Genomic DNA, 24,416 nt, shown 5'->3' with positions numbered 1-24,416 from the left:
CAAGCACACAGATCGTGTGCATCACACGGACTCGATCTATAGCAAAAAAGAGGTCAGCGCCATCTCATGTGTGGTCATAGGAAACACCCAGGTATATCCCTCAATCTATTTTATTAATAGAAATGTACTCTGAGGTGGGACCATGGTGATCCAGTGTTTTCAATGTATGCGATTCTACTTGTTACCAAAGTAGCAATATTTTAAATGGTTGATTTTGTGACATTTCCTGGTAGCTCACACAGACTGGGGTCATCATTTGGAGACTCACCAGAGTCCTCAAGTCTGAGTGGTTGTAACGGGGAGACAAGCCAAGTGATGTGTACGGTGGGTGTGGCCCCAGATTTCTCCTCCAGCCCCTAAGGATGTGTTGAGGATGCCTGGTTCCCCAACCTGGGTTTTGAATTTATGTTTTCTTGTGTCCCAACAATTACAAGACTAAAGCCTTGCACCCAGGTTGCCGTGAGGCCGTCTGGGCATGAAATCAGGGCTGGTAGGAAGAGGAGAAACAAGAACCACAGAACGCCAGGACGAGACAGGCATCCCCAGACGCTGGCCCCAGGCCTCCGCTTGGGCGTCTGTGCACCCCCAACAGACACATCTTCCTTGTGAGATGACACGGTACATCTGCTGGACCAAGAGGCCAATGATACACAGGGGACCGGCAGCCAGTGACGCAGCAGCCTGTGGGCATGGGGCTTAGAGAGCAGCCCGGCCTCACGCTCACCTTGCGGGCTTGGTCGTTGTCTTCGATCTGGCCCAGGTCTCTGCCACTGGCCTGTGCGATCCTCTTCCCAGACACCAGGTTCCCCACCATCACAGAGGCAGGGCCGATTTCTGGAAAGAACACGAAGAAACAGGTGAATTGACAACAGGACCTCCCACTGTGGTGCAGCGCTCACCCTGGGGAAACCCTTCCAAAGGCCAGGCTCTGAGAAAGTCTTATCAGAACAGGGTTTCCAAGGTGTCCCAACATGAGAACAATGGCAAACTCGACCAGGTCTCGATTACAGGTCAGAAACAAGCGCCAAATCCCGCTGCCGCTGTTCTCCGGTTGGAGGGATGCTGGGCTCTATCCACGTTCGTGTCTGTGGGAAGTAACTCAGAAGACCGACAAGGATTAACACAGACAGACGCGCCTCACTGCCGAGCCGTCAGGGCTCCGGACCACGTGTGCTGCTGGTCGGGGTCGCAGCGGCGGCCGTCCGAGTGGCCATGGACACAAAGTACCGCTCGGGTTTTATAAATACGTCCTGTAACATTAGGAGGAGCACCGCGGAAGGCCCAGACACAGTCACTGTGCATCTCACCGACGGCATGCTGTGGGCTCTCAGCCGGGCCCACGGAGAGGCAGACAACGGAGCCAAGAGGCTCCCATTCCAAGTTCCTTGTACACCGTTACGGACTCGGTTACCAATGCTCTTTTCACAGGAGAAAGGCAGATAGAATCTACCTTGATAGCTTTCTTTTCTTTTTCAATGAAAGAAACAAGTTTCTTAAAGAACTGCAGAGACTCTTTCAAAATTTCTAACTACAAGAAACCCTAGGGACCCTCTAGGCTTCACTGTGTTGTCACCACACACACATATACACGGATTGAAGAGGACAGGGTTCACTGTTTTGGGAGACCGTGCCGTTGTGGGAGTGGGCGTGAGACTGAGGCAAGGAGGGGAGGCAGGGAGGGAGCGTAAAGAAGGCAGTAGAAATAACCAAGATGCCAGGAACTGCTGAGTAAAATTCTTATTAAACCTTTACCAAAGGTTGACTCACAGGTTTCAAATCGGGGCATTTGGTGCACTGTGTTATTGCACACAAAGAGCTGTCTCTCAGCAGCTCAGAAAGCTTTAGATGTGGGCTGAGGGGTGGGGCCAGTGGCCGCGAGGCCCCCCCCCGGGCTCCAGCACACCCTGGCAAGATGAGCAGGGGCAGGGCTGACACCCCCAGGGGACTGTCCAGGGGGAGCAGGCCCCGTTCTTCTCTGCACACATGTGGCCAGCCGGACCTGGGCGGCCATAAACTATGCAACATCACAGCGAGGCAGGCGAAGGCCGGGGGCTTCCAGGCAGGGCTGAAATCTGGAGACCAGCCCAGGATGCAGATTTCCGGACCCCTGCCCACGGGCTTCTTCACGTTAGGCAATCTCTAGGAGCCCTGATACTGGCTTCCGTGTTGTCACAGAACGTGCCTTATATACTCTGCTCCATTATGTCTGAATTGCCGTGTGAACTTTCTTCTCTTAGCTCATAATAAATTCTGAAGGAGGGACAGTGTTTTCATATTTAACAAAGTGAGAAGAAAATGCGGCAGCGTGGTTCATGTGCACTGAACGTGGCTGCCGTGTGGACGGAGCCAGGGCTCGCCTGGGACCCCGCCAACGAGCCCTTCATTTCCTGGCTTGGGGTCTGTGGGTGAAGCGTCCTGAGGTTCTCTTCGGTGACCGAGGTAGAGGACAGTTCTGGGAAGTCACTCTGGCCTAAACTGACTTGAAGTATTCTCGGTAATTTTTTAAGAATTCACGTGAGGGGGGGGCGCCTGGGTGGCTCAGTCGTTAAGGGTCTGCCTTTGGCTCAGGTCATGATCCCAGGGTCCTGGGATCAAGCCCCACATCGGGCTCCCTGCTCAGCGGGAAGCCTGCTTCTCCTTCTACCACTCCCCCTGCTTGTGTTCCCTCTCTCACTGTGTCTCTCTCTGTCAAATAAATAAATAAAATCTTCAAAAAAAAAAAAAAAAAAGAATTCACGTGAGGGTAGAAGCACTCTTCTAAGGTGCTAGCAGGTGGTCCCTCCTTCCTCGATGTTTGTCTCTGCTAGAGTTGTCTGGATGTGAAGCTCGGACCTTACATGTCTCTCCCCCACGTGGACTTAAGAATGATCTTTTTCCAAACATTGCTGGGAGACAGGTGCTTTCCTGTGGCATTATTTACAAAATCTGCTCCCCCCTACCAAGAACCGAGAGGGTCTCCCTGCCTTGCCGAATGAGGTGGATGGATGTGCAAGACACCCTTACACTTCACTGCATCCTGATTTTGAACCCTGGAGCAGGGCTCCTCCTGGTGGATGCAGAACTCAGCGGCTGCCCCTCCCTGTTCCCCTCCTGTGGCTCCCATAGGATATATCCCAGGGGCTCTTAACCCCCAGTGGTTTTCTCAATGTTTGTAATATTGTTGCAGGCCTGACTGATGGGTTAAAGGTCTTAAAGGTCTTTTAACATTTGTGCTTAGTTAAGAAACTCACATACACAGTGTCCTTAGTTGAGCAAATATGAATCCATCCAGTAAAAGAGGCAATTAGGTTGTCTACAAATTATCTACATTTTAGGGGCTCTGTTTGAAACCTCCAGCAACACCCTCATGGAAAAATGGCCTTACTAAATGTCTGTTTTGGCTCCAAGGAGTACTTGTTCCCAGTCGTGTCTATTCCAAGGGAGCCTTAGAAATCACCTAGTCCAACTCCCTCATTGCACTTAGGGAAACTGAGGCTTTGGGGAAATACCACCTGTCTGAGGTCCATTACAGGTCATCAGCTGAGGGAGGAAAATGGACTAGCACCTCACAGCTGCCATGAGTATTTGTTAAAAACAGCTTTTTTCAGACAGAGAGTTATATAACTTTTCAGTATTTAACAAAAACAGATAGGACACCTAATATCATTCTTAAAAAACTGCTTCCTTAAATCAATCGCACAAAGCTTCATTCACCCTGTTGCCGCTGCAATATGCAAGCAGGCCCACCCTCCCGGTGCATCCGTCTGTGCTTGCTCAAAGGAACAAGGCTGTCCTCGGGCGCCCTGATACTGCCCTCCGAGCAGAGTGCCTGGGCCTTTTCACTCAGCCCGGTTCTTCTTGTTGAGGATTCCTGACATCTGGCAGGTACACTGAGCCTGGCAGCCCTGGAATCGTATCATGCATTTGCCAATGAGCCCCCACCGTAAATATCTGTCCTGAATTCACAAACTGTGACCCACAGGATTCACGTGAGCTTCTCTGCTCCTGGGACCACTGGTGGTCAGGCCCCGGGGCCACAGTGTATGATGGTGAGTGGAGGTGATCAGGGGATGGGGAGAGGGCAGTCACCTCTGGTTGTGCATAAGGACACTCTGAGGAGCCCCGCCACCACGATCCATTCCACGTGGACACACACACACCCAGATGGAGCGACTGCTCTCCCCTTCCCATGGCTGTTTATGCCCCAAAATAACGGGAGACCGAAGACGTGACTCTTCATCCTTTCGATATGCCCACAGAAGGACAATGCTTTGTGTTTTGGGGGGGGGGGGCTCGCCACTGAATTTAAAGAAATGGACACTTGGTCAGCTGTAACTTTACAGTGTCCTGCAAGGATATAAACCAACGACTGAGAAGAAAGAGAAAAAAGGAAGGTATTAGTTATGGGAATCTGGAATGTAAGGAAACCAGGGACAGCACAGAAATCGGATTAAAACCGCAGCGCTAATGTGCCCAGAAAGCAGACAGTGACTGTAGTGTGTCCCGGAGAATCCACTCCTCACTGGAGGAGAGAACAAAATGCTGCCCCATCTAGTTACCACGTGACTGTCTGCATCACAGGGAGTCACAGCAAGGGATGTAGGCCGACACCTGCTCAACGCGAGGGGTGACTTTCCTCCCGTAGCATCAGCATCCTCACCTCAACCACACAGGACCAGCCACTCTCTCCTCCAATCTCACTTATGGGGCGTGGGCCTCAGTCCCCGCATTTACCACCAAGTGGGCTGAGCCCGTGGTGACCCAACCTCCTCTAGCTGACTCCATAAACTCTGCCCCGTGGCCACGCTGAGTTGGGTGGGACACACGGCTGCTGGGTCAATCCCTGAACCTGTCGCATGTGAAATGGGGACAGAAGAGTGCCCATCACACAGCCTCCGTGAGAAGAGAGGAGTTCATATGTACAACACAGGCAAACTGTGGTTGTGCCAGGAGCTCCCGCTACTGTTCTAGAACACAGCCTGAGTGTGCGCCCCTGCTGCCTGCACCCAGCCACCCCTGCGCACCCCCCCCCCCCCCCCGCCCCCCCCCCCCCGGGATGCCCTGGGATTCCCCATCAGCACGCTGCCAGAAGAGCTGCGTCTTCACCTTCCACAGTCTTGTGATCAATTCCTTTTCACTGTTAAGTGTGTGCAACCCTGAGAAGCACGATCGATTAGTTGCTAGGAAGACAAAGTCAGATAATGGATAATGACATATCCCCAAACCACAAGGTGCTAGACACACATTCGCTCTTAGAACAATGTCACACATACATTTGTAGAATTCCTCACATGCTCCAAGCAGCTTTCCCACACCTTAGCTGCTCTGACTCCTAAATCAGCCACGTGAAACAGGTGTCATTCTAATGTTTGCGCAAGTAAACCGAGGCTGCGAGGTTCTGTGCCTGGAAGAAGGCCCCCCGGCCAGACCAAGGGTTGGCGCTCCCACCAGGGAGGCGGGGGCTCCTTCCCGACGTTCCCCACCTGCCCGGCTCCCCGCACACAGCGCAGTCCCAGCAGAGCCTTGCACTGCATCTTCTGGCGGGGCAGGGTCACGCCCTGGGAGCGTGCAGACCAGGAAAGGAAGAGAGCTGAACACCCCGGACAGGCATAGCGCCTGCTCGCATGGCGCCCACAGCACCCAGTTCCCGAGAGCCACTCAGCCTCTGGCCCACGAGTCCTACCTGGTTGCTTCTGTCGAGGTTTAGGCAAGTTTGTGACACAGGTATGGGGGCACATCAGGACGTTGCAGGGGTGAAGTGAGCCCTCCAGGAAGAGCTGCTTCGTTTCTGACAAGTGGATCCCACCGAGTGGGGTTTTGGGGAGGGTGTTTGCTGGAACCAAGGCTAGGCAATAAACCCCGACTTGATGTATGCTGTCAATTGCCTAGAAAGTCACGGGAGAGGGAACCACGTCAGGACAGGTGTTACAGATGGACACGAAGCAAATGTCCCGACGAGTAGAGTACAGTCTATAACACGTGAGTGGGGTGCAGATGCCAAGAGAAGGGCTCTCTCTCCAAACCCAGCCAAACTGAATAATCTTATGTGGGATTTGTGGAATACCACACACACACTAAGAAAGGAAATTTGGAGCAAGAAAATACACTCTCAAGATCAGAAGAAAAACCATTACTTGTGACCTCTCCAAGTAAATAGGGGGAGCCAGTTTCGCAGACCCCGATCCCTAACCTTGATCTGCTTAGTTACTGTCCAAGCATGCAATGATAAGTTTCCCGGTTGATACAATTTCTGATCCAGTGGGGTGACGGTCAGGGAGCAGGAAAGCACAGTTGTTGAGGGCCGGCCACATCCTAACAGATGGTTAAGGGAAGCTGGCACGAAAGCAGGAGTGGGACTCCCGGGCAGGTGAAGAGCTACCTGGAGCACCCTGCTCATCCACTGGAAGCTGTCCTCCTCCGTGGAGTCCGGCCTCTGCTCGGCCACAATCACGATCCTCTCGTCATGCAGGACGGTCACCGAGAACACGGCTATCCTGTGGGGACAGGAAGGGTACAGAGCAGTGGGCACACGCTGCAGATTGCTGGGAAGTATCGTTCTGCAATCAGGAGCTTATAGCCACTGCTCCAGAACGGGAACCGGGCGAGGAGCAGCCCAGCATCTCCCACCGGGGCTGCCTGCAGCTGATGGTGCCCACGCCGCAGGGCGGGCAGAGAAGCCGGGCCTGCTGAGATCCAGGAAGCCCTACAACCCCCATCTTGAGTTTGCACCTGTGAGGTCATATTCTCCACATCAGTAGGGACGTTCTGTTTGGGATGAGTGGTTTTCTGCCGGATGAGCCTGTCTCTCTCGGTAAAGGCGGCATCGTGGGATTTGGACCCCCATGCTCCTCCTCACACAGAGGCTCCGTGCATCAGTCTGACAAGCTGAAATAAGTCTCTAAACAGTTCATGACTTCCTTCAAACTAAGCCAAAAACTCAGGAGCTAGCATCACTGATTTAATATGTACTGTGCAAGCGGGCAAGGGAGGGGTGCGTCAGGGAGGGGATGCCACAGGATTCCGTTTTCCCACACAATCTGTTGCTCGACTGTTATCTTTCTGTCTTTTGAGATGATCTGCACCAAGATGAATATTTGGCTCTTTCCTTTGTGTATTTACTTTAAAAATAAGCTTTTTAAATAAGTATTTTTACTTAACATAGAGGGGAAGTGATGAAAACGTATGTATGGAGCTCAGGAAATTTCTGTAGAACTGGACATTCAGAACTAGTTGGAATATCAGAGGTCATGGAGTCCCACCAGCTTAAGGAATTTGTGCAATTGTATATAAAAAGCGCAGTGTGCAAACCACCGAGTGCTGAATTCAGAGGGCACACCCACCTTCCTCTGTAGACGAATTTCATGGGCTCCACGGCTAGCGCCGTGGCAACGATATCATCCGCGTTGTGTCTGCGTCCACTGACCACCATGAGCCCGTCCATCTTGCCCACCACGAAGACAAGCCCCCCAGGGCCGACGAAGCCCAGCAGGCCTGTCCTTACGAAGGGGTACTCACTGACAGGGGCCCCCGAGCTCGTCACGGGAAATACCTGCAGACACACGAGCTGTGAGTGCCGGGGGGTGGTGCTCAGCCCACCTTCACCCTCCCCTGGAGCCGACCGGACCACGTTAGTCTAGCAGCGTCTCCTTGCGGAAGGCACTGCCCCTGTCCCCCGCCCCCCAACTTCTGTCCCCCACTGCCCACATGCAGGGCTGCCCGCCGGTTTCCTTCCAGGGCTTCTGAACCTAAGAAGTGATACCAGAGATCATTATGATAGCCTAATGAACACTAATTAATTCTTCTGTTTTAGATCCACAGCATCAAAGTGATAAATGGAAAACCGAACACGTGTATCAGTTGAAAATGATCCCTGTTCATCAATGTTTCCCTATCAGGATGACACCAGGAAGGAAACACACAAAGGAAGCAAATCTCGGCGCCCCGAGCCTGTACCCGGTCCTCAGACCCTGCAGGTAAGTCACACAGAAGGGGAGATGGGCTTCATGCAAACTCTGTCTAGCTGGGCTTCAGGGACATTTTAGAAACTCGAATCCACACTCAGCAAAGGCGCCTGCACAAGACACCCCATTACATCGTGTTCTAAACTGTAAGAGACGAATCCCCAAACGACCCTCATTTCTCGTGCGTGATGTAATCCACGTGTGCTCCTCCTAAGGTAAGGCACCACGTGGGTAGGTGAGGTGTCAACTCCAGGAGCATGGCGGTGCGGCAGGGAGCTCCCTGTGGAACCGCGCGTGTGCGAGGCCGCTGCGGGCAATAAGCACAGGCCACACACGCATGCGGGCACTTCGCACACACACCAGCTCCTGCTATGTGCATCTGTTCACACCTGCCAAGTCCGGCCTTGGCGGGCAGGCCACAGGGGGCCCCAGTGAGGCCGAGACAGGTGTGCTCGGCCTCCGTCCCTTGGCCTCTCGACTGAGAACAGCAACATATAAAACACGGCCCCTTTTAAAAGAAATGATTCTTGCCCTTTTCCCACACAGCTCCGACAAGCCAAATTTACTGAAAATTATACAACTGGCAGCAAAAAGTGCGACCATTTTAGTTACGATGAATATGTGTTATCGAGATACTGCCACCTTCTCTTTACGTCTGCACACCTGTGAGGGCCACCTGCAGAGCACACCTGGAGGGAGCGCACCCCTCAAACCTACCTCGAAGGTGTTCTTGGTCATGCCCGAGAGGCCGTAATAGGACGTGCCTGTTGCAATGGCACACACACAGAGCTCCCCGATTTCATCTGTTCGACAAAGTTGAGGGATGCCATCCGGCTTCACTGAACACATGATGGCTGGAAGCAAAACAGGACACACGGGTCATGTTAGAGAGAGGGACAGACGGTGAGGGCGACAGAGGGATGGATGGTGAGGGCGACAGACAGAGGGACGGAAGGAGAGGGAGACAGAGGGACGGAGGGAGAGGGAGACAGACAGACAGAGGGACGGAGGGAGGGGGAGGCAGACAGACAGAGGGGTGGACGGTGAGGGAGACAGAGGGACGGGGGGACAGAGACACAGAGAGACAGGGATGGACAGGGGGACAAGGAATAAATGACCGAGTAGGAGTGAGAGCAGGTGAACAGGAAACAGCATCTGGAACACAACTGCGAATATACAAGTGGGCTGGGTACTCATTTTCCCTGAAGTGAGTCATGGATTTTCATGTTATAGGAAAATGTCCAGTTCCACTGTTGTGACGTCAGTGAATAACTGACGTGTGGATCGTATTTTTTTTTTTAAAGATTTTTATTTATTTATTTATTTATTTGAGAGAGAGAGAGAGTGAGAGAGAGAGCACAAGAGGGGGTAGGGTTAGAGGGAGAAGCAGACTCCCCGCCAACCAGGGAGCCCGATGTGGGACTCGATCCCGGAACTCCGGGATCATGACCTGAGCCGAAGGCAGTTGCTTAACCAACTGAGCCACCCAGGTGCCCATGTGTGGATCGTATTTAAGGGGAGTGACCTCTGCCATCCAGACTGAGGAGGACACGTGGAGGAAGCCCAGGGTCCCGGCCGCCTGAGTGCTTTGGTACTGCACACACCCCATGCTCCCGCCACAGACCTCAAGTCCGTGCAAGAGCCGGAGCCAGGGTTTCGGGAGGTGGGGTGTGCAGCCAGTGATGGCTGGCTGTGCCCTGACCACAGCACGTGTGCACATTTGTGGAGAAGGTCCATGACTTTTAAGAACAGACTCTTCTGCTCCAAGTGAGCACTGCTGGTCATCCAGAGCCCCATGGATGGGATTTTATGCTGTCTGCAGCCAGACTGGGTGCCCAGCCTTCTCCAGCGTGCCAGGATGGCCGGTGGGAAGCAGACCCTTGCAGGGGGAGGACCATCTCAGGGGCTGCAGGGGTGCAGCGGGGCCCACAACGCCCCTGGGGAGGAGGACTCTGGAATCCCAGCATGAGAGGGGGCAGAGACGCCCACGGAGGCTTCCTGAATGTTGTCACCAGGAGGGGTAGCATTACCACAAAGCTTTAAAGATGCACAGCGGAATTTAAGCGCCCTGTCTGTGTTCATGCCAGAGGGGCACGGGGTTGCCGGGCGGGAAGGCATGCGCTAACGGACGAGCCCACTGGCCACAGCCGGGGTTTCCACCTCGACGCCCCACGCCGCCTGCAGCCTGGTGCCCACACTCACCGCCAGGCATCACGAGGCCGACGTCCTGCACGGTGAGCACAGACAGCTTTTCCTCCGAGTCCACCCGGATGACGCCGTAGGTCAGCCCGTGCATGGATAGGACGCCCCGGCCCGGGGGCTGGTTGCTGTCATCCGTAGGCCTGAAAGAGCAGTTTTGTCTGAACACGCAGAAGCAAACAGGCTGCCTGGCCAGAGAGCCACCCAAGGGCACACACCCAAGGCAGCCAGCCATGTTGGGGTCCCATGGACCCCCAAACGCAGACCTGCATGCCACGTGGCCCTGTGCTCTAGCTTGTCGGGGAATGCTTCTGCTCTGTCCACAAGATGTCCGTGTCACTAACTCTACCTCCAGGCTTCCAGAATAGTTTAAAAACACCTTAGGAGTGTGAAGACCTCCAGTCAGTAGACTGACTGATTCCTTCTCTGCCCATCTCTCTCTGGGTCACATTTTCCAGTGTGGCGAGTGGATAATGGGGAGAACAAGGTCTCCACGAAGAGATAAGAGAACAAGGTCTCCAAGAAGAGATTCTGCAGGGAGCAGAATCGGTGGAGATTCTGCTGGTCCCGCCTTGAGTTGGATGTGCCCTGTGCGGACGCACACCGTGGGTTAAGAATCTGAAAGGAGAGTCATGTGACGCTGTGCTGGATGACAAGCTCTTAGGGAAGGTTTTGGCTGAGGTGTTCTGTAGGATGCTGTAGGGTCCAGGGAAGAAGTACAATTTCACTGCCTCTGTCTCCTCCATGGCCCGTGAGCCCCACGCCTCCGGCTCACTCCGCGCTGCCCCCTGCCGTCTCTCCAGGACCCAGCCCTCTCCCTCCTGGGGCTTTCTGCACCTGCTCCTGCCTCTCTACCTGCAATGTTCTTGTAGCAGCCATCCCCCTGGTTTCCTCCCTCACTGCCCTCTGGGGCAGCTCACATGTGCAAGGACTCATCACCCCATAAAATAGCACACCCCCAACTCCTGTCTGCACAGCAGGTGCCTCATCCATCAGTCTCAGCTTCCTGAGGGCAAGTGGGTTTCCCTCTGTTCACTGCTGCATCCTTTCCCCTGGAGAGGTAGTCTGTCGACTACTGAACAGATGAAATCTTTCCAAGATCATGGATTCTATCCCTGTAGCTAAAGACCCTTGCATGTGAGCTATGAGCTAAGTGAGAGCACGATTTAGGTATACCACACTTGTTCCTGTAATTTTCTATACACACATGTGTAGTGTTGCTTTAGGATCTAAAAGTTGGAGGATAAACAGAACTTTGCTGCTTGGTTTTAAAATAGTATCAAGATTTAAAATGAACCTAAAAACATAAATAGGGAAACATAAAAGTTAAAATGTGCAGAAGGAGGTCTCATTTGAATCAAGTAACTGGTGTGTTTAAAAAAGAAGCCTATGCTATATGTCAATTATATCTCAAATAAAAACTAAAAATAAATAATAATAAAAAGGAAGCATAAGAGAGTCTGGAAATTGAATTGTTCCACCTGCTAAGAAACAAAAAGGTAGAACTAACCAGACACAAGAAAACTCTGCCCAAGTTAGAAGGTCCATGTGGAGCTACCTGGAAAGAGCCCCGAACACCGGAACCTAAGTTGCTCTCTAAAGCAAAAGGAGGAGGCCCACGGGAACCCTGTGCCACCGGGACTCTCGACCCTGTGCTTCTGTCCTCGGCAAAACGCAACGTGACAGTCAGAAATCAGAAGGCTTGGTCCCCGCTGTGGGTTGTGTCTCCAAAACCTATGACCTCAACTGTGACCTTATTAGTGTGAAAAAGAGTCTTTGCAGAGATTGTTGGTTGACATGAGGTCCTACTGGTTGGAGTGGGACAGACCCCAATCCAATGACCGGTGTCCTTATGAGAGGAGGAGACACAGATGGTGTGTGACACAGTGGTCATGCGGTGCTGCGTCTCCAGGCACGGAGCCACGGACGGGGCACCAGCAGTGGGAGGGCCTGGAGCAGATGCTCGGCCAGAGCCTCTGGGAGCACCCGCTCTGCAGACACCCCGAGACCCGAGACAACAGCTTCCCCACTTCCATGCCCCCCAGCCCGAGGCACTTACGACAGCCCCGGGACACAGACACACCAAGCAACAGGGTTCAAAGGTGCACGTCATTTTTTGTGGAAAGGTGCACACATGGGCTGAACACATGGGCTGTACGCACGGGGTGCACACATGGGGTGCACGCATGGGGTGCACACACGGGGTGCACACATGGGCTGAACGCACAGGCTGTACGCATGGGGTGCACACATGGGGTGCACACATGGGGTGCACATGTAGGCTGAACGCACGGGTTGTACGCATAGGGTGCATGCACGGGGCGCATGCCTGGAGTGCACACATGGGGTGCACACATGGGCTGAATGCACGGGCTGTACACACGGAGTGCACACATGGCGTGTATGCATGGGCTGCACGCACGGGGTGCATGCATGGGCATCAAAGTGCCTCCCGGAACTCTGCCTCCCTGGGAAAGACACTTCTAAGCTGCGGGGCCATCAGTGTGTCTGAGCAAGGGGCCGCCTTTCTGCCTTTGACCAGTGAGGTCCTCCTTTGTGGATGGAGGGCGTCCCCTGCAGGGGAGCAGCCCTGCTGCACGTGTCTGGCACTGCCATCCATGACTTAAGTCTTTCTACAGATGAACGTGAGCTCGGTTACTGCAGCCACCGCCCCAAGAGGGCAGGTAAAAATGTACTTTGAAGGGTGCAGAGCTGCGGCCGCTGCGTGCTTGTTTTAACAGAAATAACATTTTCAGGGGAACACTCCGGCAATGCGGATTTCAGGAGAAATCTGGTCAAATTGTGAATACGTGCATCCCCCTTCAATGCTCAGTGTGATAGAGCCTCTCAAAAACAGTGGATGCCCACACTGAAGGCTCAGTGACAGGGAAAGATACAAGATCGACACAGCACACCTTTAAGTGATGAGTTATTTTAGTGTGATTCCTTCCCCTTTCTCTGGTAAGAGCAATATCTGCTTATTAAAAAACATACCTGCTTTAAGAGCTCTATAATGTAAAAAGGGGACATTCTCCCCGACGCTATCTCACCTACCCGCTGCACTATGTAGCTTCCAGGTTTTTTTCTTGTTAAAGAGACTGTCTAGAGATACTTAATCTTTTTCAGCCAGGAAACGGATCATACCACACAAACCGTCTATAAGCTTTGTTTTCCACCTGCCCTAGCTACTTTGCCGCGTCTTCGGGCAGGCGCTCAGCGCGCATGGGCGGGGAAGCATCACCCGCTGTCTGCGTGTGGTACGCACACCTCCACCGGAGCACCACCAAACACAAAACACAGCAGAATGTACTCCTGCACGTGAGCGGTCCGGACAACTTGCACAAGGTAACTCAAGTCACTTGGCTCTTTGACATTACTGAATTAAGCCATATTTCCATTTAGGGATGGTGAGGCTCATCTGCCAACTCTTTCACTCTCAGAGGACTTTTAAAATTTTATCTGAATTTAAAACTTCCAGATTAAAATCACCGACAATGCATTTTATCTTGTGTTAAAAACATAAGATTATGGATCTCCATGGCTGACTTTTTTGGGCAGTCAAAACCATTCCTGAAAACCCCACTTCAATTCACAGGCTTGTTAGCTATTTTTACTCTGGGTCACTGGCTGGGGAGCCTCAGGCAGAAAGGTCTGAGTCTGACTCTGGCCCTGGACGGGCATCTGGCTGCAGGGCCCCTCCCTCCGGTCTTCCCAGCTCTCTAATTTCCAGGGGGGACATTTTCAACATGCAAAATGATTCTGATGGCAAAGGGGCATCTTCATCCTCCTCTGGAATTGCTGCTTTAAATACTGCTTTACATAATTACTATCCTTTGAAATAATACCTTGTGGTTAAAGAGCCCACAGAATATTTTTTTAGTTGAATCAATATTACCAAAACATAGCTTTAAAAAGTGGGTTCTATCCTCTGTATTCCAGACACAGAAGCAGAACCAGACAGCAATCCCAGAGATACACAGGACCAGAAAATAATTTGCTGGTTTTCATTTCACAATTTGCCCTTTTAAAATAATTCTACAGATGAGTTTACACATCATAAAGTCATATTTCTCCAATATTTTGAATTTTACAACTAATCCTCAAAGAAGGAAACACAAACATATACCTGCATGATGACAGTTTTAAAAAGAAAGACATTAAATACTGTGGCAAACACGTGGTTGGACAGGAAGCCAGGGCACTGGCTACTGTCCCCAGACCATGGCCAGAGTCCTACGGCTGGCTCTCGGGACCAGCTCTGCACCCCGCCTGTTTCAGGTGGGATGTCCGAGGCTCCCGTTGAAAACTCTGGGCCCCAGAACCTTCCAATACACTCACTTTGGTGTTGGTGACAGGTGTTCTGCTTACCAGAGGAGGGACATCAGGATAACGAACAGCCATGGGCACCAACCTGTGAGGCCCAGCTCTTTGCTCTGCACAGGCCAGCTTGGAGCAGGCTGAGAAGCTGACGGGCGTGCATGGCTGTCCCCACGCACGCAAACCCCGGGCACCTGGCAGCCCTGCCGTAGCTACTCGGCTGGCTGACCCACGTACGTGTTTCACAGAAGAAAACCAGACAGACGCATGTTCCGGGAAAGACCAAAAGTCCCACAGTCGTGAGTAATGGAACACACCTCCAATTTCATCGTCAGTGCTGACCACACACATTAACCAGGTACTGTTTCCTAACTAAATGCAGTGAGAGCCAAGCGAGCACTCAGTGGCTCTGAGCTGCTTACTGGAAGTCCAACCTCTTCTTCGTTACCTGGCTCGCAAGCTGTCCTGGGAAGGTTATTAAGCACAGGACAAGAGAAGAAAGGAGAATGTCAGTCCTCAAACCCATCTGAACGAGGGGTGGTCAGTCCCCCTCGAAGGGGGCAGGGCTTTCTTTCCAACAAAGTCAGGCAACCTAGCAGCCAAACACTTTTTTCTTTATAAAATATCCTACGAATAAAAACAAAACATGAGGATGCAACCCTTTCCACTCTGGTCTTAATAAAGACGTCCAAGAAAGTGCCCATTTTGTCCTCACCCTGGGACCACCGGAGTATGGACCAGCCATCCTGGACCCCCACTCAGAGCAGCTTGAAAGGAATGAGTAAGGCGGTCTCTACTCAGTAACCCAACTTCTACCGTTTCCGTGTGGAAACTCCCGAGTCCCCACTGTGCTTGGGGAAGAAATAACCCAACATGAAGTTAAGTGCACGGGCTCATTCTACAAAAGCAAGAATTTGTCCCAATGTCTCTGTGGACGGTCGTGCACGTACAACACCGGGAATGGGGAGTTGCCCTCCTATTCACAGAGAGGGACATGTTCATAAAACGCAAGTGAGTGCTGTTCCTGTCCTATTTGTTTGAAAATGACTTAAATATGACAGGTCAGTGAAAGAAACAGGTTCTAAACGTGAACACTCCCTCCTCTCCTGACGAGTCTGACCACCAGTCCTCGACACCCACGCTCGCCTCCGCACGAGGCTCATGGCGGTGGCTTCATCTGTGTGGCCGCCGGTGTGCAGCAGTGTCCACGCGTGCCGTGGGCCTCACAGTCATGTGGAAGAGCACAGCCACCAGACCGAGGGGCGGCATCCAGCAAGGGAACAGACGTGGGACAGCCGCTGCATCCAGAGGCCTGTCTTGATTTGGATTATGCCGTTATCCCTAATTCTACTGAGAATGCTATGGTTGTACCTTGTGTTCCTATCCCTTCCTGTCCCGATTTACCTGTGGGCCTGGGAGGATACCCGTCGCAGAACGGGTGGGCTCTGAGGAGATGTCCCAGCCAATGGGGTGGGGGCCCGGGAGGGGCTGCGGGCGGCTCTTGCTCGGAGCCTGGTGGGGCCGAGGGCACTACATTTGCTCACTTCTCTGTTCTCGTGAACCCCTTAGCTTCCACAATTCCTACGTAGTGACTTAAATCCTGGGGGTTGCTCCCAAAGTTCTGGTGGGAAGCATCCCGGCCCTACTCTGGGGCCCTGAGCTGCCCTTCTGCCCCTATGTTAGCGCATCACCGCGGACGCATGCGGGCTGCTACCCAAGACTTCCCCCTCCTTCCCCCCGCCCCCAAGTCCGTCTGTCTCGGGACCAAACTCGGGGGGCCGCCCACAGGTGGCGGTAAGGACACGGCCCTCCTGCTGCTGCTGAATCAGGAGACCAGAATATGACACCAAACTCTAGGCTCAGAGCTGCACCTGGATTGTCGTGAGAAAGGCAAACACGCAGACAGAGGAGAACACACGACTCCACTCGGCCAAACACGAGCTAGAGACCCGCCTGCACATGTGCATGAGCTGGTCTCACCCGGACACCTGTGAAAAGCTCTGGCGCTTCTCAGCACTGCTTCTGGAGAGTCTGCAAGGTGCTCAGAGGCAAGCGCGTGCGCAGGTCCTTCACATACTGAAAATCCTTCTTTCACTCGTTTATTCAAAAAGTATCTACGAGGCCGGGACAGACTGAACAACGAAGACACCCGTAAGTCCCACGGCACGTGGGGAGGTGGAGAATGTGAAGGGAAGAGGAGGGGAGGGCGACAAGCCCGGAGGACCACGGTCGGGACGCCAGCAAAGGCGGGCTCGGCGGGCAGGCCACATGGCTCCAGCACAAGCTCCTGGGCCTGCCGGTAGGGGAACAGCGAGGAGGCCGGGGCCGGGCGGCGCGGAGGGAGGGACAGAGCGCGGCCAGACCTGGGAGCAGCGTGCACTCCTGCAGCCGAGCTGCTACCGAGGGGGCCGGGTGGCAGGGAGGTGGGGGAGCCGGAGGTTCAGACTGCTTACACGGCTTCTCTGAAGGAAAGTGGGAGCAGACATTGCTGGAGGAGGATGCTTGCACTGAAATCTGTGTGCACTCCACCTGCCACCCTCCTTCCCACGTGAAAGGAGAACTGAGTTGCCAAGACAATGGCCAAAATCTAAGAGATGGAAACCAGTGTCCAGTCTCTGCGCAGTTCTGGATCTAACCTAAGTTTTTGTGGACAGGGAGAAGCTACGCAGCCTGTGGTGGGGATGGTGGGTGGGGGGTGAGGGCTCAGACTGCAAGCTGCTGGGCCAAGGGCTGACGACCAGGGCAGGGGGACCGGGTGTGTGTGTGTGTGTGCATACATGTTAGCACACACGTGTGTTCTCATCGGGGACTGGGGGTGTGTGCACAGGTGTTAGCAGACACGTGTGTTCTCATCGGGGACTGGGGGTGTGTGCACAGGTGTTAGCAGACACACGTGTTCACATCGGGGACTGGGGTGTGTGTACATGTGTTAACAGACACGTGTTCAATCAGGGACTGGGGTGTGTGCACACGTGTTAGCAGACACATGTGTTCAATCAGGGACTGGGGTGTGTGCACATGTGTTAGCAGACACACGTGTTCAACCAGGGACCAGGGATGTGTGCACACGTGTTAGCAGACATGCATGTTCACATCGGGGACTGGGGGTGTGTGTGCACGTGTTAGCAGACATGCATGTTCACATCAGGGACCGGGGGGTGTGCGCATGTGTTAGCAGACACACGTGTTCACATCAGGGACCGGGGTGTTTGTGCACACGTGTTAGCACACACACCAGTTCATATTTTCTTCCTCTGTGGGTGGAGAAATTGAGGGTCTCAGAGGATAACTGGTCCATGGGGACACAGCAGAGAGTCAGTCACTGTAGAGACCTGCCTCTTTGCTGCATAAGGTGGCCTTGAAATCACGATGACACTTTTTAAAAGAAATCTCCTGAATCTATACCACTCTGGGCAGACAACGCAAGGGGTGTGATGCCCCAGCATGCATCTGGTGGACACCCATCAGCTGCCCGGTCTTGCAGCGCAGCCTGAACCGTGTCCACGGGACCCACAGATTCTCTCCCAGGGATGAGGACGCAGTCTGTGATGCCAAGTCTCACCGGAGCACCACCATGCAGCTTCTCAGCACAAGGGGCCTGCCGGCAGCTTCGGCCCACACAGCACGATTGCTCGCCCGCGTGCACGGGACTGAGCAGGGCGCTGTTCCCCAGATCTGCTCCGGGCGGGAGCGTGCAATCAGAGGCCGCATTTCCCCAGGACCCAGGACGTCTCCAGGACATGAAGTCACTCAGCCAAGACACACGAGGCACTGTCCAAAAGCACTGGTTTTAAGAACTGCAGCATGACTTTTAATGCTACCTGCAGCCTGCTTCTTCTGCTTCTTCACTTCAGGTGTCTCCGTGGGGATTTTAGTCTAGATTTCTAGAATATCCTTCTACTTCGATTTTGGTCACAGGCACAGATGGATGTGAAACCAAGAAGGACAGTGCGAACAGTGCAGAGACACGTGCTTGTGAGCGCTTCGAAGGGATGAAACCATAATGTATAAAGACCCTCGATTTCTTACAAGGATCTTTTCCAAAATTACCTTTTTTGGGCTACAACCAATACATCAATAGGGAAACACAAATATCTTAGCATTAAAACTAGACCTTTCCCCCTGTGGATCTTATGGCCCCTTGCTTTACGTAGGAGCAAAGAGGAAGGGGTCACGCTTCACTGTCACCAGGAGTGACCGTGAGGCCCGGGGCCAGCGGACCGTCATTGAGAGTCCTCAGGACGCACTGGGCCATCCCCATGGGGCCATTCCCCAGCATAGGGCTCGTGTCTTTATTCTGAAATAGGCAGCCCGGAAAGTTCACAGCAAAACGAACAGACACATTTAAACCCTCACGGCTTCGGCAAGGACAGGACGGCGCAGACGATGTCAGGCTCAGCTGTTCCTCTGGAGCAACTCTGCCGCACCCGCCAGAGGCCAACACTCGACCCACCACTGACCTGCGTGAGGCGGGAACGGGGCTCTGCCCGTGGTAAGTGGGTCCCAGCAACGTGAGTCTCTCACTTCCCCTTCCAGACATGCAGCCATGAGCAGTTAACGTGCATTCCTGTGATTCTTGAGCACTGAAGGAGTGGTGGGTCTGCGGAGAGACCCGGAAGTTGGCCGACGAGCCTAGGATTCTCTGGGAGAAGACTGTGTCTTCATTTAGAAAAAAGCTCAGGGTGAGCCACCAGACAAAGACCACTTTATATCAAAGTCTGTAAACCAGAATATAAGCAAGGATTACAGACTACATGTTAGGGAAACTGAGAGTTTCTTCGTGTTACTCTTGCACCTTTCGGTTGTATGGTATTTTTCACTGTAGGGGTGACGGACACGAAATCACTCTGCCTGTCAATCAACGGTGTTTGAGGAAAGAGTGAGCCTCTCTCTGAGCTCACTGGTATCCACTGCCCTGTCCTGGCTCCTTGCTCTTCTACCGGCTAATTGGGAAATAGCAGACGAGACCTTGAGGATGTGAGAGTGGCCGCCAGACCGTGGTCGGCTGTGAGAGAAGCCAACTCGGTTCAAAGCAAGGCTTTGCATGTCTCTGCAAGTACAGCTGCTCTCTCCCCTGCTCTGCAAGTACATGTCTCTGCAAGTACAGCTGCTCTCTCCCCTGCTCAGAGCGGGAGCCAGCCAGTCCGCAGCCTCACACGCAGGAGCAGCAACGTCCACCGGCTCCGGCAGTGAAGGTCGAGGGACTCTGAATCCACCCCTCCCAGCCCGATAATGGTGCACTCAGCCAAGGCAGGTCTGTGCAGGGGTTGTGTGGGGGCGTGCGGGGACACGCAGGGAGTGTGAGGACCATGGAGACAGTAGGGAGCATAAGGATACACGGGGACATGTAGGGATATACAGGGATGTGTGCATAGCATGGGTACATGAGGGGACACGTGGGGATGTGCAGCAAGCATGGGGACACATGGGGACGCGCGGGGAGCATGAGGATGTGCAGGAATGTGTGAGGAGCATGGGGACACATGGGGACAGGCAGGGATGCATGGGAAGCATGGTGACGCGCGGGGACGTGTGCGGCCTCTGACCCCAGGGGAAGTGCACTGGAGGCCACTGAACATGAGCCCAGGAAATAGCAGCACTTAATTTGCCTGTTTCTTAATCTTCTTGAAGATTTTAACGATTTTACGACATTTTTAGAGAAACAACTACAAGTCCTTCACTGACTCCTCCCTGTGCCAGGCAACTCTGGCATAGTCCATAATCCTAATGCACAGAAAATAGATTTCTAGAAAGAGCACACGATCACACCATCGGACGCTAACAGCTGGAGTGTCCACGTGTCTCAATCCCTCACCTTGTGACTTACCTGTGGCAACGGCGCTACGTCACACCGTGGCACAACCCTAACGCTTTCAGGTGGGAGGCCGCGGAGGCCACGGAGAGAGGACCCGCCCGGGACCCCGTGCCCGGGCTGCACATGACGGCTGAATCCTGATCTTGGAAGAACGCGGTGCTGGCCCGTCCACCAGCGCGGCCTCCAGCGCTCTGTCCAAGGCCAGACTTCCACTTGGGGGACTGTTTGGGGGGCGCCTCCTGCTAGGACAGCCGTGACACCTTCTAACAAAGGTGGTTCATGGTGCTGTTTTTCCTCATCAGTTTAAATTGTTATGGACTTCTGATTTCTGGTTCAATCAAAATTAAATTTGCTCCTGATATGCTAAAGGTTTTTGATTTCCCAGCCTGTTAGACAGTCTGGCTAATTTTACACTAACTACCAGCTAAAACTGTGAGAAAGCATTTCATTTACAAACAGTCTCCCAGTGAGTACTTCTGGGAAGCCCAGCCTGTCAGTAAGAGGGCGGAACTCCATGTGCTGTGCGCCCCTTACAGTGGAGCACGCTCGTGTGACGCAGAGCAAAACCTCATGAGCGGACGGACGCCCAGATACCAAAAAACAAGTCAGATCCTGAGCTGGAAGTACCCAGATGATGCCAACGCTTCCTTCCCACGTTGTGAAGATGGCGGACGGCGGGTGACGATCAGAGAGGCTTTCCCTGCACCTCTCAGCCTGGGCGGGACCAGCTTCACGCGGCCGTAACCACGGCACCTGTAACAGTGCGCGTGGCGCTGGGGCAGGTGGTGAAGGCGGACTGACCCACGACCGAGGGCATGAGCGATGCAGGCCCACACCCACGTGCACACTGGAGCCCTGCGATGGGCCATCCACAGCTCAACAGCTCAGAAAACCAGGGTTTTTAAAAATTCAGGGTGTCGTGGCGCACTGGGCATGTCCACAGGCCCGGCTGCAAACACTGCACTCAAACCAGACAGCATTCACACAACCCGCCCCAGAATAACGCCTGACCCAGACGGTAGCATGTGGACCTGTGGGTGACGAGCACATGGGCGTCCACTTACTTGGGAGACAGGGTCACTGTCCAGAGGGAGAGAGGGTTTCTGACTAGGGAATGAGGACCATGCTGAAGGGCCCAGTCCTGCGCGTGCAAGGAAACGAAGCTGGTCCCGAACAGGCTGGGTCCTGCCCTCCCCGCCCCGCAGACATGAGCTGCGGCAGGCAGCCCCCTACCCGGGCCGGCCCTGCAGGGCCCGGCTGTACCTCCGTATGGCCACGGTGAGAGCCTCTGGGGAGCTGGCGCATGGACAGATGACCTCCTGACGCAGGCCTTTACTCTGGAAGACGTTGAGAAATGCATCACAGGACGAGATGGACCCTGCAGGAGGAAGGGGTGACAGTCAGCCTGCAGAAGCGCAGGGTTGACCGCAGCCACCCCACCACTCCCACGCCTCTCAGGTGGGGCTGAGGCCGGCCGCGCGGAAACATGCTCCATTCAGTACCGCTAACTGCTCACGTTACCATGAGAGGTGATTCTTTCAGGCCAACAGAACTCAAGGATTACAAGTGTAACCTCTGTATTTAAACGTTTCTGTGGCCGATGAGCTTGTGAGCCTTCCGCCAGGCCTGCTCCGCCATGTTCCATATGCATGTCTCCGAGATGAGTAGGTCTAAACTAAGCGAAGAAAACTCTCTCCTGTATCAGCGCACCTGGTGAGATCGGGGGAGTCACCACCAGGCGCCCACCCGTGAGACCACTTCCTAACACAGGTCAGCCTGGCTTCAGCAGACAGATGGCTCAAACCAGATGCCTTAAAGCAGCTTGCAATTCATGGAGTTCTCTGGGAAATGCAAGAATCATGTATACAAGTAATACTAAATCCTCTGATTGCAAGCCCCCGTTTGCGTATCAGATTTTCTTTGAGAAAGTATGTGCTGCTTTAATTTACGAATGTACATGTGGCACCGTTTACAGATGGACAGAAACACACGCTCTCCTTCACTCATTCTGCTTCTGGCTCACTCACTCTCATCAAAAACAAGCTAGCTGCGTTTTGTTTCAACCCAGAGCGGTATTTCTCAAGGTAGGTTAATGGCATTCTATGGGACTGCTAATTTGCTTTACCTGGGTGGTGTTTCCTATAGGATTTGATAATGAAATTCCATTAAAATGACATATTACTTCCCTGATCAATAAAATTACTATAGATCATAAAGTAATAAGTTACTATTTCTTGAGCACAAAACATCCCGAGACAGAGAAACCACTTCATTTAATCCTCATAAAATCTTATGATTTAGGTACCATTTTGCAGCTAAAGAAAGAGAAGGATTAAAACCAGAAAGTTAGGATTTTTCTCTATGGAATCAGGATGTGGAAACACCGGGCCTCGAGCCCAGGGTGGCGGGCCTGTGGGCTCCTGGCTCCCCGCCACCGACTGTGGTGCCTCGAGGTTTTGGTGAGTCACACTGGGAGGTCATTAACTTAAGGCAGCTTCCTAACCAAGGCAACGACTAGAAAAGGAAAAGCAAAGTGCAGAAACGGGATGTGGAGAACGAGGCTCTCTGGCTGCCGGCTGCACCTCCAGGTGGAACAGGTGGGTCACTTACAGGGATTTGCACCGTCGGCCACGATCAGCATCCGGAGGGAAGAGAGGTTGATGTCTCTCTGATCTCTATGTGCAACTAGCGCCCAGTGCATGTCCCTGGATTTCACACAAGCCACTTTTGCTGCGGGAACAGTGGAGAGCAGGGCGTTAATAAGCACACCATCAGACCGTGAGATATTAAAAAAGAGGGAACCACACACCTGAGGGCCCTGGAGACGTACCTTTGTACTGGCAGACCTTCTGAATCCAGGAGAGGGGGTTCACCTTCATCAGCGAGTATGGGATGCTGATCACGTGCATCATGTTCATGACACTCTGCAAGCAACACATGGGGTGACTGCCAAATGCTAACAGGAGAGGAACCCGCACCCCGCCATGCTGGACGTGGGGACACAACAGGCCTGGGCCCGTCACGAGCTTGCTCCCTGCTCCACACTGGGAACCAAGAGCACCATTTGCCATACAGAAGACGCCAGAGAGGAGCATGTGCGTCTGGCAGGAGACAGGACTGGCTCTAGGAAGTGGCTGCAAGAGACTCAGAAACTGCAGGTCCAGAGGAAGGGTGAGCCATGGGTGACAACACCAACAAGGCCCGTCACAGCGGTCCCCACACAGTGACATCAAGGAGAAACACGAATGGCAGCAGAGAAGGCGGCTGCCACAACCACTGGGCAGGGAGGTGGGTTACGTGCTCGCCGCACATCGGGCTGTGCGGTCCTCACGCAGGACCGTCACTGCGTCCGACAGGTAGGAATGCTGTGGTCCAGGGGGACCAGGGGCAGGCGACGGGCCTGGAGGCACAGAGCTGCAGAAGGCAGGGCTGAGGCCAGCCGGCGTCCCCACCCCTGCGGTCACCACGGGAGCATCCACATGGAGCTGTGTTTCCGCATCCTACCACTGCCCAGCATCCAGGGGCAGAGGTGAACCACAGCAGGAAGGGCTAGTCTGGACCCCCAACCTTCAATCTAGACGATGCTCGTGTGCCCTCCTCCTAACAAATTCTGCCTGAGAAACCACAAATCCTGCCTTCTGTATTTATGTCCCATCGCTCAGGCAAAAGCCGCTAGAATTCTCTACCTCTGCAAAGACAGTTCCAGCACAAGCTTAGAGAAGCAGGGAGTGGACATCATCCAGGACACTCACGGCCAGCCCGTGAGCAGTCACACTGTGCATGTGCTAAGGGCTGAGCACGTCTTAAATAACAAGGCTGTGTGTCCACAAACCCGCTGCAGCTTCGAACTGTCCTCCCTCATCAGACAGCACTAACAACGACGGGGCACGGGAGCCGAACTGTCACCATGCGGAGACCCGTAAGAAGGTCCCCCTGTAGCATAACGGAGCCGGCTTTCACAATATTCACAAACATAGACTCACAGAAAGGAAAAAGAGCAAGAACATCACAGCCAAATCACACGCAAGGGAGAAGTGCCCCGAACCCAAGACGGGAGTAACATCACCGCAGTCTGAACGCCAGGAGCGGGGAGGAAAGATACTGTTTCCCGCGAGCCCCTGGGGAGGGGTCCGCGTGCTCACTCC

General features: G+C 53.5%; 1 protein-coding gene across 1 annotated transcript in view; it reads right to left on the bottom strand.

Annotated features, from left to right (window-relative positions):
* Positions 1-24,416, bottom strand: part of DIP2C (disco interacting protein 2 homolog C) — a 209,875-nt gene that overhangs the window by 73,713 nt on the left and 111,746 nt on the right. Inside the window, exons 15-23 of the mRNA XM_021690907.1 lie at positions 23,102-23,195; positions 22,882-23,001; positions 21,535-21,649; positions 10,143-10,282; positions 8,658-8,794; positions 7,320-7,528; positions 6,359-6,473; positions 5,663-5,864; positions 725-834 (exon numbers count right to left, since the gene is read on the bottom strand). Of these exons, the coding sequence (XP_021546582.1) occupies positions 725-834; positions 5,663-5,864; positions 6,359-6,473; positions 7,320-7,528; positions 8,658-8,794; positions 10,143-10,282; positions 21,535-21,649; positions 22,882-23,001; positions 23,102-23,195 (1,242 nt within the window). The remainder of the gene's footprint in view (positions 1-724; positions 835-5,662; positions 5,865-6,358; positions 6,474-7,319; positions 7,529-8,657; positions 8,795-10,142; positions 10,283-21,534; positions 21,650-22,881; positions 23,002-23,101; positions 23,196-24,416) is intronic.

Source organism: Neomonachus schauinslandi, chromosome 5 (genome assembly GCF_002201575.2).
Source record: "Neomonachus schauinslandi chromosome 5, ASM220157v2, whole genome shotgun sequence".
Taxonomy (NCBI): domain Eukaryota; kingdom Metazoa; phylum Chordata; class Mammalia; order Carnivora; family Phocidae; genus Neomonachus; species Neomonachus schauinslandi.
This window is presented reverse-complemented; position numbering and strand designations above follow the sequence as displayed.